We start from the raw sequence: 16,845 nt of genomic DNA, 5'->3' as shown, positions 1-16,845 counted from the left end.
CTGAAAATGGAACTTACAATTAAACATCACTTACAAATAAAAAAGATGGGGCTTAATGGACTCAGTGCCAGCAGCAAGGAACAAATTAAAATCTGAGCTCTAATACTGACTTCCTGGCCTTTGCAAAAGTCAACTAAAAGTTTGCATCACTGACCCCAGCTCCCAATTTTAAAATAGGGAATAAAAATACTAGGTTAGGTTTACAATAGGGATGCAAAATCCCTATCAGTTAACCTGCTAAATGTTAGGTTAACATTAATTATCTTACCCATTACAAAGATAGCTTCCCCAATTATCACCTCTAATATCATTAGCTCACAGACATTTACCTTCCCCTCTGCCCCCCATTCCTCTTCTGTTCTTAAATTTGATTTGTCCTTTTCATATGTGTTCACTTTTTTTTTTAAATTGTATCCTTTGGTATATATGGTTGTGACAATTTTCTTCCACTATTTGATCTGAGGAAGTGGGTCTGGCCCACGAAAGCTCATCACCTAATAAACCATCTTGTTAGTCTTTAAAGTGTTACATAGTCCTGTTTTTTGTTTCAGCTACACCAGACTAACACGGCTACATTTCTATCACAGGTTAACCTAATGTTTATCTAGTTAACTAAGCAGAATCCTGAGCAGGGGACCACTCCAATCCGGCTGAAGCAGCCACCAGCCATGCAGGGCCAGCTCACATCCCTAACCACCAGTCATGTGGGGCTGACTGGTAGGGCTGGCTCCTGTCCCAGCCTCCAGCCGCATGGACGGTGGCCCCACACAGGGGTCCAGTGGGCAAGGACAGCTCTTAGGAAACCAGTTAACTATTACCTGGTAAGCATCACCCCATAAAGATGATATTAACCGGTTACCCGCTCACATCCCTAGTTTACAGCTGTCAGAGTGTTGTAAGAATTTCTTAGCAGTTGTTTGAAAAGCATTCTGAAAATGAAAAATGTTACTTAAATGCTAATCATCACTGGCAAGTAACAGTGTGCTCTGCTAATTTTTGTCATTGCCTGAATTAACAAAAGAGAGGTGCCACTGTTAGTCTAGTGAGCCAATCATATCATCATTAATTCCAAAGAACATGAGGACCTTATCACTAGCTTAAAACACAGAAACAGCCCACTAGGTGAAGATACCATGAGATGAACTAAGTTATGTGAATCTCTGCAGTACTGACAGAAAGAAGCCTCAAGGGCACAATGTTGTCTCTTTCTCAAAGACATATATAACGAACCAAATGAAGATTGAGGCCACCATATAGAGAACATTAGAAGGCTGGCTAGATATAATAAAAGCTGGTTAGTCATTTATGTAACAAGTTACTGGGGAAGCCAGACTACAGTTTTGGAAAGGGCTCAGAATGCACTGTTTTCTGTTGTACCATTCTCCTTTCAACCTTAAATGGACTAACTTTGTTTTTATAAGCAAGCCTTACCTCTTATAAATGGCATAACACGTCTAACTAATGTAATACACTTTCCTAGTTTATTCAAACAAAGTCACTTCCATTTAGTCCAATACATTGTTTAAATGAGAAAGATACTTAAAGAGTCAAATCACAGCTTGGAAGTTTCCCTGCAAATATGCATCTTTTTAATAAATGTGTTACTATCCTGAACAAGTTGTTTTAATATCCAAAGCTCAGACTAATGAGATAGACAATCTCATTAGCACAGTCATTAACCAGGGAATGACAAACAGTGAAAGTAAAAGCAAGAGTTAGCTGATTTTAACCATTTTAAGAATATTGCCAGATAGCAACCATTCCTCTGGCAACAAAAATGTTTTTGAAAACTAACTAAAGTCAGTTTCCAAAACCCAATTTGTATTATGCCCTATAATGATAAAATACCATCTACTAGTGGTGTGAAATTTGGTAAAAGTGTGCACAAGAATGAATTTTATTCTATGTCAATATATTTTTCCTAATGAAACTGCATTTCATATAGGAAAGTGATGAAAGGAAGGGTCCAGGGCAGAGGAAATGTGCAAGACTCTAAACAAAGGAGCCTCTGAAAGTGTGATGCAAGCACTGGTAATTTCTAGACTAGTCACATAGTAGATATTCTAGTTTTAGATTTGGAGCTGCTACAGGGATGTGTTTTAAAGTGCTGGCAATACCATTCAAGCTCGGACAGCTATTCAAATTAGAGTTAAAATAGCTTTTGAACAAGATGGCCCTGATAAGATGTAAAAGATGGTTCTGACAAGATACCAGTCATAGTATTTTATCTGACATTAGCTCAGCAATAATGAGAAAGGCCACTTAGAGCTGGTGAGGATGTCTACCGTATGTTTAAAGGAAGGCATCTCTCCCTTCTCTAAAAGCAATGGCTGACGCTTTCCAGATATAGCTGCTTTTTAGTGATTGCCTGCTTGGTTGGTGATGTGGGAGGAAATCTGTTCTTAATTTATTTGAAATCTAACACCGATCCAGGACATATCTGTCTAAAAAGCTCTTTAGGATATTCACACTAATTAGAATTTACAACCAGCAGCGAGTAGTATTTCCTGCATTGCACATGATGAAGACATTCACTTTCCAAAGCTGCTATGGAATCTGCTGTTGTAACTCTTTTTTAAAATGAATTCTGACAAGAGGGAAGACATCAAAATGGCTTTAAAAAAAAGGTATAATGTGTTTTAGTTTTCCAAGTGAGAGCCTGAACTGTTTAAACACAGACAGTACACTAAAAAGATATTATGAGAAAGCTTGTAAGCTGGAGTCACAGCATTTTGTTCATTTTTAAAAGTAGACACAAATACCTGTACATTTATAAAAAAACAACTTACTGGTGAGCAGTGCTAAGTTGGATTCTTGATCTATTGCTATACCGCTCACTGATGGCCACATGAGCAGCAGCAGAAGGTATCGCCCTAGAAATAAAATAGCCAACACCCCACTCCAGCAAGGGAGGTGAAAGTACATCCCTTTTTTGTGTGCATAGTATTCCATCTACAGGTACAATCCTAATCCGCATTTGTAAGTGCCTCTCCTATTCTGATCAATAGTGAGGGGCAATAGCCCATGACTAATACTAGGATCTAATCCCTATGTTTCTTCACTGTTGGTAGAGGTCCCCAAATATAGATGACTTCTTCCCACTTCACAATCACCAGGACCTTTTGTTTGCAAAATGGAAGTGTTCTGCCCAACGGTTCCTGCTGGATGAGCTCCATTTTGGAAACATCACTAAGAAATTTTCTGTTGGCCACAGCTTCGAGTCAAACAAGGATTACTGAAATCCATTTTATTGGAGTTTTTAAAGAGAACATGCTGTCTGTGACTAGTGCAGACCTAAGCAATATAAATGTACATTAGACTAAGGATATTAAATGCAATTATTTGGCTAATCGTATAGTTGATACAAATTGTATCAACTATACAATTAGTCGATAAGCACCTCTGCAGAGCCACAGCAGGGGTAGCACCAGAGAAGCTGACTCGAGCCAGGACTGAGCAGTCCTAGCTCATGCCAGCTCCAGAGCTACCCCCCGCTACAGCTCTGCATTTTAAATGCTTGGTCCCGGCTGGCGCTGAGTCCAACAGCCCCTATTCGCAGCAGACAGCCCTGGCCACCATGAACAGAGACTGCTCCGGCACCAGCCCCTGTTCATGGCAGCCAGGGCTGGCTGCAGACAGGGGCTGCCGCCTGAGCAGCCCTTGCCCGTGGCCAGCCCTCAGCACCACAAATGGGTTGTTTGGCAGCAAAAGCCGCTGTCCACAGGGAGGCCCAGCTCCCTGCTGGGATCCCTGCGAACAGGGGCTGCTTCGCTGCTGTGGGGGAGGAGAAGGGAAGGCAGAGCCCCAGAGATGGTGCTGGGGGGAACTTGCTTTTAAGCTGGCTCCTCCCAACACTAGTTCCTGTCTCCCCCCCCCCTCACTGAGGCAAAGGGGGAGAGGGGGAGGCGCTGTAGAGAGTACAGGGCGAGCAGAGACTGCTTGAGTCCCCGCTTGCCCTGTACTCCCTATGGCACTTCTGCTTTTGAAATGTACAAATACTGTAGCTTCACAGAAAGCACCCGCAGTGGGAACTGAAACAGTCCCTGCTCGTACTGTTTTCCCTGCTGTGCCTCTGCCTCCTCTTCCCCTCACAGACACAGTGCTGGGGGGGAGGGGGGAGGGAAATCGGCTTTACCAGTTTTCCCCCCAGCACCGGCTCCTGCTCCCTCCCCCTTGCTGCCTCTCTCTGATAGAGCTAGCAGGGGGGAGGAGATGGGAGGTTTGAAATTCCACCTTATGTTGAAGTTATGAAGGGAGGGACAATTAGATTAAATGAACTTCAACCTATTTGACAAAACAGAACACCTGCCTGGTCGGATTGTACTATCCCTTCCAAAGAGATGAAGGCGTCTTCTTCCAAGGCAGAAATGTTCAATGATGTGAAAAATCTCTACAGGCTTTTCTATGTTGCCAATCTCAGGCTCTTCTGTGATAATTAAGTCAATATCAACATTAGCATGGATGAAGTCACCATCTGTACTGCGGCGGACTGTTCCTTTAATTCCCATAAGGCAGTGTTCCTAGACAGAACAAGAAAAACCATTACAGAGGGTGTCTCATCCTGAAGGATGCTTAAGCCCAATACAAACTATATAAGTACAATGCAATCATTTCTAAATCGAGGACGACATCAACTGACTAGTGCTCAGCACAAGTTTAGGAAATGTTCTACAAAAACTACATGGCAGGCCCCTATCTTTAAGATAAATTACAAAGGACTGACTCAACATGAACAGGTTTTAAGGTCTTAAAAAAAGAATGAAACAAAGAACAAAGGTAACAAGAACCCTTCTAAAACAATGAGAAGAGAAATCCTAATTTAAAGAGTTTCTGATTGTGTCCATTTTCTGACAGTCAAACTGTCCTGTAAATCAAATTATTCAGGGTCCAAAATAGGAATTTATTATAGATTCTAAAGCTGTTTCAAATTACTACTAAAAGGGAAGAGTCATGAAGAGGTATAAGATGGAAAAGAGTCCTTAGATTATCTCTTGAATCCATAAGGAGTACAAGATGGTGCTACAACTCAATGCCCCCCCCACTGCACTGGCACAAACATTAAACTAAATCATGATGCTAACAGAGGATCTACAAAAGGGGAACCTCCTTATTGGGTAGAAGATGAAACGAGGGCTGTGCATACTAATGTCACATGTGAAATTCTTCTGTGAGCACTACACTCAAATGAGCAGTTCTTCTCAGATCATAAAACACTAATTTATTAAGCATTACCCAATGGTTCGCAAAAAATCACAGTGTATAATCATTTCCAGATTTTTGGCAGAAGGGTTGGGGTTAGAGAGTGACTGTGAAAAAGCAAAGAAAACTGATCTAGCCAACATATTGAGCTTTCTGACAGCACTTTAGTTTTAGATTTCACCATTTCTCAGACAAATACTCAAGTAGACTAAGACAAAGCACAAAGGATAGCTAGACAAATTACCCATCAGGTCATACCTGGGGCTTACCAGCATATCAGTGAAAAACAATCTTTCTAACATGGGAAATACAGTTTACAAATGCCTCTGCTTTACATTATATTTAAATGAAACAACCTACACCAAGAGATATTAATTTCTTGTCTTAAGTATGACACATGATACTGTAGAGAAAACACTACCTTTTCAACAATCGATAGAGAATATGAATTTGGCCATCTGACAGATGCAAATAAAATTGTTTCTTATGTCTCACATTTTCTTGTTATATATTCCGACACCAACATTGTTATAAAATTCATGTATAAACAACATTACACAGGAAAATTCTCAAGTTACCAGCACTCAATAATGTAACTCTGACAAAACTAAATTAAGATCAACCTTATCTCCAATGTACATAAAAGCTTTAAATCCTTAGTCACAAAAAAATTGTAAAATATCTCACCTTTAACAGCTACCATACACAGTAAATAATACTCACCCACACCTATCCCCTATTTACATTAAATGCATATAAACTCCTGGCACAAATCCCATTCAGGTCACAGAAATACAAGTAAGATTAAAGCTCAAAGAGCAATAATCATTGAGATTCAGCTTAATGATCCACCCATGTCAATTTGATGATCAGGTCAGTGAAGTTTTAAATTGTTAAGTCAAGATTTGAGACATAGCTCCCTATAACCACTCCCACAAATCTGTTCTAACTACTATGTAAAACAGTTCCTAGAGACTGTGGCATATTTATATCACTGTAACTCTCACAATGTTAAGTTTTCTAACCTATAAGCTACTCTTACTACTACTCATTCAAGACACATCTAATTTGGTCTACATCATCAAGTACATGTTTAATTTGAACCAAAGTTTAATATGCATGCCTCTTCCTTTTAAGGTACTAGGAGATAACTGCCATACACCTGTATCCTTAAGGTCCATGTTCCTTAAAAAAAAGGTAGAAGAGCATGCCTATGTATGTTTTTCAACATCATTTTTACTGTAAGAGATCAGCAATGTGCTTTTAGAGTGCCCATGTCAATTTATCATTAAAAGCTTTAAAAACAGTAAACATCTTTAAATTAATGAATACTCACGTTGTACAGTCAAACTAAGTAATTCAAACAAAAGCAAATGTTCCCAAAAATCCTGTTGCCATTCTGATTTAGAAGGAAGTTTGTAACTAGTGTGCTCCAGAATTAAATAAATCAGTTTCTATACAGGACTAATGTAAATCCCAACCCAATTTCCATCTATCATTTGAGCAAATAATTAGAGGAAACATTTGTGAAGCCAGCATTTGCTCACACAACATGCATCATTTACATTTCAATGATGAGTTTATAAATTTTGACAAGCTAAAGTTAAAACACAATCAACTCTAGCAAGAGGTAAGTGCAATGAAAGCAATACAAACTTGTATCCCATTTTCATCATCTTAGGGACGGCTGATAGAATGGGAAGCATTTCTAAGAACCCTCTTGAGACTTGAATGAAGAACATACGATTGCATATTTAATCAAACTGAGTAAAGATTCTAGAACTGTTAAGAAATTAAATACCAACTCTGTGAAAACCAATCTATTGAAGAAAATAAGAGAAATCTAAAACCCTAGCACCTATTTTTTTGAAACTACAGAGGCCACTAATTGCAACCCAACATCTGGTGTTTGTTTAGATCAACTGAGAGGGGAGGAGGCACATTCAGATAGACCTGTACCTTTGTTCTTTGGAAAACAGCTTTAGGGTCCAAAGTCTTGGTCTTCCCAGGATTGTTTTTATTTGTTTTAATCCAACAAATATCTTCACATCGTCTGTAACCCCACTTGCGTAGACACTAAAATATTTCAAACAAAAATAGACACAAAGATGCTTGTATTATATCAAATACTGAAATAATGTATTTAAGGTTGACTTTGTAAGATATTAATTGATCTGGAGCATATGCGAGGCTTCCAGGCAAGGGCCGAGCGTTGGGCAGTCAGGCGAAACGCCCCGCGTATGTCAGGGTACTGACTTGGGAACCGTTATGAATAGGTTTGTCTTCTGTACTTGTTTAAAGGAAGGGGTCAAGCTTCAATATATAAAACACATATCTCCACACTTTTACCATGTTCTGAAATCAAGTTTCGTAGTAGGGATGTTAACTGGCAAAATTTCCTCTAAGCTACATGGCTGCGCAACTATGCAGCTATTTTCTGAGCCACACTCAGAGGCAGGGCATCTATAAAGAGCAGCTAAAGGTTGCTCAGTGCTGAACAGAAGAGCTCCCAGAGCAGAAAAGCAGAAGAGATAAGCAGCCAAGATAAGGAGGCAATAAGTGTGTGTGGGGAGGGGGGGGGGGGGGGAGTCATTAATTAATTGGCTTGAGGGAAAATCAGAGGGAAGGAAAGTTTGGAGAGTCCTATCTGGGGGGGGCCAGGGGCGGGAGGGCAGGCAGAAGCCTAGCAGACTCTTCAACCCTCCTGGGCTGGGAAGGGGGAGCTAAGGGGCAGACTGTATGGGGTAGGTGGAGGAAAAGAGGGGGTGGGTAGGTGCTGGCATCTGTGAAGTGAAGTGGTGGCATGGGGCAGTTTGTTTTGGGTGTCAACTTGCTGCAATCCTCTCTGGGTGAGTTGGAGGGAGGGGACAAAGCAGGCTGAATGGGGTATGTGCATGTGCTAGAAGGATATTTGCATGATTGCATTTCAAAGTTTGCATATGTATTAATGGCTTAAGATAGAAAAAGGTGCTTTAAAATATTTTTTTGGAGTGTTGCACATATTCTAAATCTCTGAACTTAATTTTTTTTAATTGTTTTACTAATTAATACATAGTAAATTGTATTTAATAACGGACAGATCTTTGCAAAGTGGTAACATTCTGGCTCTTATGACCCAGAAGTAGCAAGTGCTAAGAGTGATGCTAGTTTGGTAGGATGAAACCTTATTTGCAAGCTCTCTGAAACATGCATCTGTCCGCAAATCTTGAATGCATGTGTTAATTTGTTCTGGGACTTCTACTCTTCCTCAAATGGAAGAAGGGTAATTCCCTAGCTTTGTAGTCACTAATGGTACCTCAAAGCAACTATATACAGATGCCTTGTTTTAATATATTTTCTTCCACAGATATGGACTGATTAAAATGTGTGAGAGTGAGAGAGGGGTTGTGAGTGCAGGGTTTCAGTGGAAGGTGTCAATTAAGAGGCTAGGGGCGCAGGCACTTGTTAGGATGGTGAGTGGGGAGTTAGAAGTGTGGGGTCCGTAGCCAGACACAAACCCCATCTTGTTTTTCCATGAACCCCATCTTGTCCCCCCCCCCCCCCCCCCGAGAGCAAGAGAAAGGCAGTCAGCCTTTGATGCCCTGGGAACGCAGGTGTGCTGCCTGTCCCTGACTCTACCATAAACAGAAACCAGACAGTAAATGGGCTAGCTGACGACTGGGAGGCCTCCCGTCGCCGTGATGGCTAGTATCAGCAATTGACATGCCTGCACTGTCTCAGGAGAGGAATCTTCGCCCATCACATACCAGAGGTGCCCATTGTCTGCATTTTCCCAAGTGTGAATTATGCTTTGCACCCTTCGTGGGAAACTTGGCATTCAAAGCCATTTTTCCTAATTGGCCACTTGAGACCAGGAAGAAGCCCATGTGACCCAAGGGGTATAAAGAGGGTTTAGTTGCCCATCCCATTTGAGCTCCAATCATCTATACCTGCTGGCAGGTATTGATTGTCTCCCGAGGTCTGTGGGACGCCCAACCTCGCCCTACTTCTTCCCGAGAGATTGAGAGAAAGACGCTGGCCACGCCAAGTCTGGAACGCAGGGGTGAGAATTGTACCTGCAATGTGTTTTCTTTATGTGTACACTTTAATTGTCTCTCTGTTATAAGTTTAGTTACTTTATTATAGTTTCTTAAGGCAAACTGCTTCATTTCTATTGTAAACTGCCTTTGGTAAGGTGATTTAGCTATAAACTTTGGGAATAAGTGGGATGCCCTCACACACACACACACACACACACACACACACACACACACAACCAAGTTTCTTTATTTTATTTTCTCTTTCTTTCTCCTATAATAAGCCAGTGAGTGTCAAGCTTCTGACTTGAACCCGTGCTGCTGTACCCGAACCAAACACAAACAAAAGAACTTCAGCCGGTCACAGGGACAGGTATAGGGAGAGCTTGGGCGTTTTGGATTGTGTCACTCCCAGGTGGCAGATCCACTGGGGCACCTCTCAGCCTCCCCAGGCTGCCCGCTGCGAAGGAATCTTGGATTCTAGCAGCTAAAATCTGAGGTGTTATAAGCTCTCCCTATAAACTTATTCGGGCGCCCGTCAACCTCCTCCAGGTTGCCCACTGCAAGGGACCCTGGTCTCAGCAGTTGAAGTCTCGGGTGTATAGCACACACACACACCGGGGCATCTGAGAGCCTGTTGGCTGCCCTCTGTGACGGGACCCCGGTCCTAGCAGTAAAGTCACAGACGTTAAACTATATTTTCGGGGCACCCTCCAGCCTCCTAGGCTGCCCACTGCAATGAGACTTTGCGTCTCAGCAGTTGAAGACTTGGGTGTAACACACACACACACACACACACACACACACACACACACACACACACACACACACACTGCCCTGACCATTTCGGCTGACAGGGTCTTAGGTTGGGGGAGTGCAGGGCAGCTCCCCGACTGCCCCAGCACCCGGGAGCGGGGAGACAGAACACAGAGTGATGTGTAACTACTAGGATTTTTAATGGTTACACAGGTTTTTTTTTTTTTTAAAAAACAGGAGGAGTTCTATTGTTTTTCCATCCCGACCTACTGCTAACACAGACTGAAAAAAAATCCTGTACTCTGAAACCATGCTGGCTATTTATCATGTTTGAAAACTACTCAACCAACTTTCAGCACAAGTTACTGAGTAAGTCTGTATAAAAAAAAAATCTAAGATAAAATGTACTTTATAGAAAGAAATTAAGGGCCATATACTACCTTTTATTTGAAGGCAGAACATCTCATTAGCCTTAATCTCTCTTTCCTGACATTAGTACAAATAAGCATAACTGCTCTGCTAAGGGTAGATTGATTTAATTAAAGGCTATTTAAATTATTGATTTAAATCACTAAGAAGTAATCATTGATTTAAATCAAGTTTCCTACGGATACTTCACATATTTCTTAAACAATGGTGCAAATCTGATTATTAAAATACAGGCAGTCCCCGAGTTACGTGAATCCGACTTATGTCGGATCCGCAGTTACGAACGGGGTTTTTCTCGCCCCCGAGGATGGAGCGGCGGGACGCCCAGATGCGCCACGGTCCCGCCGCCCGCATCCTCTTGGGCGAGAAAAGCTGCTCCGCGTCTCCCTGGTCTGCTGGGGGGGGGGGGAGCCCCCCCCAGCAGACCAGGGAGACGCTGAGCAAAGCCGCGGAGCACGCGGGCAGCGGGACAGCCGCAGCGCGTCTGGGCGGTCCCGCTGCCCCCGTGCTCTGCGTCTTTGCTCCGCGTCTTCCTGGTCTGCTGGTGACCAGCAGACCAGGGAGACGGGGAGCAAAGCCGCGGAGGACCCGGCGGCAGGACCGCGGTGTGTCTCAGTCCGCCGCCCGCGTCTCCCTGGTCTGCTGGGGGGGGGGGGGGGGGGCGCACTAGCTGTGCACCCCCCCCAGCAGACCAGGCTTTTCTCCGGACGCCTGTGGCAGAGCAGCTGGGGCACTGCCGGTTGGTCCCGTAGCGCCGGTCTGGGCGCTACTGGACCAACCCGGCAGCACCCCAGCTGCTCTGCCCCAGGCGTCCTGATTCAGCCGCTGCTGGTCAGTTTCAGCAGCGGCTGAATCAGGATGCCTGGGGCAGAGCAGCTTGGGTGCTGCTGGGTTGGTCCAGTAGCGCCGAGGAGCGGAGCTACTGGAGCAACTCAGCAGCACCCCAGCTGCTCTGCCCCAGGCGCCCCCAAGTCAGCCGCTGCTGAAATTGACCAGCGCTGACTACAGGAAGCCTGAGGCACAGTTGCTCTGCCCCGGGCTTCCTGGAATCAGCCGCTGATCAGCTTCAGCAGCAGCTGACTTGGGGGCACCTGAGGTTCTTAAGTTGAATCTGTATGTACGAACTGGCGTCCAGATTCAGCCTGTTGAAACTGATCAGCGGCTGATTCCAGGAAGCCCGGGGCAGAACAACTCTGCCTCGGGCTTCCTGTAGTCAGCCGCTGGTCAGTTTCAGCAGCGGCTGAATCTGGATGCCAGTTCCGACTAACATACAGATTCAGCTTAAGAACAAACCTACAGTCCCTATCTTGTACGTAACCCGGGGACTGCCTGTACATTAATTTACAACTCAGTACAGCATTTTACAACATCTAAGAGGTTTATTTTAAGATTTTTTTTTAGATAACTTGATTAATTTAGGAAATAGTACATAATACTCATTACCTGCATCAAACTGCAGATTCAGCAGCAGTACATTAGAAATGGTAAGAATGAAATTACACACAATAGCATTTGTCTCCCGCTCTCAATAATTTACCTGCAGGACAATAGAGTGATGTCATCACAACACTCTGAGTCCCATCTGCCTCCTTCCAACCTCCCTAGTGTTCAGGAGCCAGGGTCGTACCACAGCCTCGTCACACACCTCCCCCCCCCCTTCCCCGGCAGGGGGATGAGCACAGAGCCTGGCAAGGTATTGGCCTGCCCCTCCCCTCACCACCTGGTAGCCAGGGGGGAGAGCAAGAGGCTGGCGAGGCCTCGGCCCAGCCCTCCGCCCTGGTGGCTGGGGAAAGAGAGCCCCTTGGCCCTCCTCATTGGCTGGGGAGTAGGGGAGGAGAGTGGGGCTGGCACGGCCCAGAGGGCGGGACGGGAGGAAGGGGCTAGATCTGGGGCTGGTGCAATCTTGGCCCTGCCCAACAGCTGGGGAGGGGAAGAGGACAATTTAGGGTTGCCACTTCTTAGCTGGTCCCCCTGACAGCTGAGGGGAGAGCCAGGGCTGCCTACCTCCAGAGAGAGGGTGGTTGGTGACCATAAGAAACAGGGGGTGCAGCCCCCTAGTATTTTATTGAATATTAAATGTTACATAAATGTTTCACTTTTGTAATTGCAGCTGTCTCCTGAGTTGCCAGTTGATGTCTGTCCTTAAACTTTTTTTTTTTAATTTTCAAATTTTATTAACTCTAAGCACACAAGTCCTCAAAACACTAAATGAACAGTGTCCTTATAACTTCTACAACTAACTCTTTTATGTTGTTTCATTCTTGCAGCTAGAACCTGTATCATCTTCTTGCATTGCTTATACTTGACACATTTTCCTTTTTACCCACAGACTGAGTTTCTTCAAAATATTCCCAAATAGGGTCTCTCTCTTATGACCAAAAGTCGTGACAGTTTTTCTATGGCAAAACTGTGGGGGAATATAAGAAGCTGTGTGCGTGCTGAATATGGTCTTCCCTTTTTTCTTTCCCGTCCACTCCAATTCTCTTGTCTATGCTGTCTCCATGCTTTCCTATATGTTGTCTCTTTGTCTTTAAGATAATGTCTTAACTAACTCCTCTGCCATCATTAGTCCAAACCAACCATCACGTAAGTAGAGAACAAAAACAATCCTGTACAGCCTGTTTCTTTCTTTGCACGTATTACTTTAGTCTGCTAAGAAACAGAAATTGAAAGGCCAGAACTTTCAAGAAGCAAGAACTGCACAGACTAGAGCCATTAATTCATTTTTATGAGACTGTAGGTGCAGGATGTTTGTGATGAAATATAATTGCAATTTTTAGATAAGTTTAGTATTTTATTGATTTTTTTTTAAATCTGAATTTTGATTTTAAAAAGTCATTGATTTTTAACCACCCTGGCTCTGTTCAGCTAAGGAAGCTACACTGCAGGAGATGAAAGATTTTAAAGCTCAAAAATGTTTCTACAGGGATCAGAATAAAAGATATATGGTAAATAAGAGTATGCCTGAATGTAGGGTAGATACAGACACATTACTGCATAACAAAAAAAATTATACTACAACTTTGTACACCTCACTAAAAATATCACTAAGAGCTTAAACTCACCTTAAAAAAAAATAAAGCTAACAGAGTTTATTCTAGTTCACTGAAAAACTAACATTCTGCTGCTATTTGTTTAGATTTCTGCACAGTGACGTAATCATCTAGAACTGTGGTTCTCAACTGGTGGTCCATGGTGACTTTTTTGGAGGTCCACAGGAACATTGTCCAAAGTCACACGGCGTTAGCAGGTGCCACCGTTAGGCTGTTTTACGCCTTGTTCACAAGCACGCAGTGCATCACCCATAGCGTCACCTAGGACGCAACCATGTTGTTTTGCCAGTAACTTCTGTCTGAGGCTCTGAGCATCAGCATAGCTGCTGCCGTCGTACGGAGCGGTTGCTGGGTCGTTCGTCTTGTGCTACACGTGCTGGAGGTGGTCCATGAAAATTTTTTGATTGGCCTGGTGGTCCATGGACTGAAACAAGTTGAGAACCACTGATCTAGAATAAGGCACCCTACTACTACTGCAATCACATACAAACTAGAAATAAAAATATAATTTAGCTCTTTGGAGAACACAAACTGTATTCATCCTCAGATATTTACAATTACACATCAGGAAAACAAGTGTCTAAAGGATTAATTTCCCCTCTTTACCACTTATCGTAACAAAAAACCCTTCAGCATTTAAAACTGAAGTGTCTATGCAAAGCAAAGAGACCTTCATAGGCGACTTGCATGAATGTTTATTTTGTCTCAGCCTAGACTTAATTTAAAATATGTTCTTACCACTCTGCCAAGATCCAGACCCTCTCCTGAACCACACCACAGAAAAACAAAAGACCGTGAGGCTGCAATCTCTTCAATTTCCAGTTTCATAATCTACAAAAACAGAATGGGACAAAATGTTGCATCAAGAAGAACATTTACTGTATATTTAATACTGCTGTGTCAACCTTAAAATACATGTTTTTAGCATTTATCTAGATCAGGCATGGGGAACTTCAGGCCCTGCGGCAGAATGTTGCCCCTAGCTTGTCTGGATCTGGCCCCTAAGGCTCAGGGCTCCCCCCACCCCAGATTTGGGGAGCCTGCATGGACACTCCAACCACCACGGGCTGGAGCACACAAAATCTACTAGCCTGGGCCCCTCTAGACTCTGGTGTGCAAGGGGAATGTGGGGAGCACCCTTCTTTCTCTCAGCTGGGAGCACCAACTTTTGCAGTTGTGATGTGTGTGTGTTTTGGGAGGGGGGGGGTTTTTTTTTTTTGCTTCTCACTTGTATGTAGTCCTCAACTGATTTTTCTGTGGGTCAGCAGCCCCCGACCCAAAAAAGTTTCCTCACCCCTGATCTAGATCCTCATTCTCTTCCCTAGTGCCACTTCAAATATATTTGCAGGAGAATGGACTATAAAATTATTTTATAATGTTTAACTGGTTAACCAACTAAGTGGAAGCCTGACTGGCTCTGCCAGCTTCCAGCCTGCACGCTGGGGCTAGGACTAGCGCTGGCTCCCAGCTCCCAGAGTAGCTCCTGCCTGTGGGCACCCAGGCCTGCCATGGACGGAGGCTACTCTGTGCAAGAGCAGCCTCTGTCCAGGGTGGGACTCCTGTGGGGCAGGAGCAACCCCTACCCATGACAGGCAGGGAGCTGCTCCAGCTCTCACCAGTTCATGGGAACCAGTAAACATCACCCATTTAGGGTGATGCTTATCAGTTAACCATTCAAATCCTTAGTTCCAATAAGAACAAAATAAATTCAAGAAAGATAGGTCCATCAATGGTTACTAGCCAGGATGGGCACGGATGGTGTCCCTATCTTCAGTTTGCCAGAATGGGTAACAGGGGAAGGATCACTCCATTATTATTCCTTCTGTTCATTCCTTCTAAAGCACCTGGCACTGGCCACTGTTGAAGACAGGATACTGGGCTAGATGGATCTTTAGTCTGAACCAGTATGGACATTTTTATATAGAACCCAAATGTATCTGTCCCTTGCTGTAACTCACCAGATCACACTCTCCTTCCAGATCTGAGACAGAGCCCAGGAGTCCTGACTGTGTGTCTGTCTCTCCGCACAGAGTTAGTAACTAAGGGTATGTCTACACTACCCTTCTAGTTCGAACTAGGAGGGTAATGTAGGCATACCGCACTTGCAAATGAAGCCCGGGATTTGAATTTCCCAGGCTTCATTTGCATAAGCAGGGAGCTGCCATTTTTAAAACCCCGCTGGTTCGAACCCCGTGCAGCGCGGCTACACGGGGCACGAACTAGGCTTCCTAGTTCGAACTACCGTTACTCCTCATTTCACGAGGAGTAACGGTAGTTTGAACTAGGAAGCCTAGTTCGAACTACCTACTTCGTGCCCCGTGTAGCCGCGCTGCACGGGGTTCGAACCAGCGAGGTTTTAAAAATGGCAGCTCCCGGCTTATGCAAATGAAGCCGGGAAATTCAAATCCCGGGCTTCATTTGCAAGTGCGGTATGCCTACATTACCCCGCTAGTTCGAACTAGCGGGGCAGTGTAGACATACCCAAAGTAAGAACATACATTAAAATGTTAACCCTAATCAGTGTTCGGTAAGTGACTTGCCACAAGATGTCAGAATGTTAGTATTAGAAATGAATCAATCTAATGTTAAATTAATTTTCTCTCTTTTATACCGCTATACGTTGCCCTGGTATATGTTGTGCTCCACACTAGCATCACTGACGCTTGCGGGAACTGTTCTGTTTTAAGTCTTCCCATTACCCCCTCTTCCATCACACAAGAAAAAAAAGAGACCAATTTGCACAAACAGAAGTCAACTGTGGGGAAAAAATTCCTCTCTTTGCGTCCTTTCACTATACATCCACTTTTTTTTTTAAGCATATCTTGGATGTATAGAAGGGGCGCCCTGTATAGAAATGTAATTAGGTACATTACTCCTGTCAGCTAATTGCTAACTTACCAGCCAAAAAACTAGAGTTTTCCAATGCTTTTGTAACCCCTGGAAAGAGGTGATATGGGATGGGGGATGAGGTTGATCTCCCTTCCCCAATTAGCTGCTTGTCTTGTACTGAGCATGTTCAGTAACAGTCCTGAAGCCGCTGTCCTCACTTTATCCCCAGATTCTTCACTCTGTCCCCTATTGTCATAACTTGCACAGTTTGGCCTCTGCTACTAAAATCTGAAATGACACCCCTGCACTCAGTTTTGGACCCCTCACTCCCATCCGCACCCTCCCATCCTTCCCCTAGAGCTGTGGTTCCAAATAGAGGACAGACATTGGCATGACTATGAAAAGTTTCGGAATCACTGTTTTGGAATAAAAGCAGGAGAGTGGTCGGCACATTAAATTAAAATGAGTCAATTACCACTGCTTTAGCTACTTTTGGAAACAAATACTTGTTGGCCATAGTGTTGAGTTCTTAGGTCTTATTCCATCCTGCGCTTCTCAGAACA

General features: G+C 43.7%; 1 protein-coding gene across 1 annotated transcript in view; it reads right to left on the bottom strand.

The window, feature by feature from the left end:
* The window catches only part of METTL14 (methyltransferase 14, N6-adenosine-methyltransferase non-catalytic subunit), a 37,211-nt gene that overhangs the window by 2,368 nt on the left and 17,998 nt on the right, over nt 1–16,845 (bottom strand). Inside the window, exons 8-10 of the mRNA XM_006112610.4 lie at nt 14,192–14,284; nt 7,159–7,275; nt 4,310–4,520 (exon numbers count right to left, since the gene is read on the bottom strand). Of these exons, the coding sequence (XP_006112672.1) occupies nt 4,310–4,520; nt 7,159–7,275; nt 14,192–14,284 (421 nt within the window). The remainder of the gene's footprint in view (nt 1–4,309; nt 4,521–7,158; nt 7,276–14,191; nt 14,285–16,845) is intronic.

Source organism: Pelodiscus sinensis, chromosome 5 (assembly GCF_049634645.1).
Source record: "Pelodiscus sinensis isolate JC-2024 chromosome 5, ASM4963464v1, whole genome shotgun sequence".
Classification (NCBI taxonomy): domain Eukaryota; kingdom Metazoa; phylum Chordata; order Testudines; family Trionychidae; genus Pelodiscus; species Pelodiscus sinensis.
Note: the sequence above shows the minus strand (reverse complement) of the source record. Positions and strands in the feature narration are given on the sequence as shown.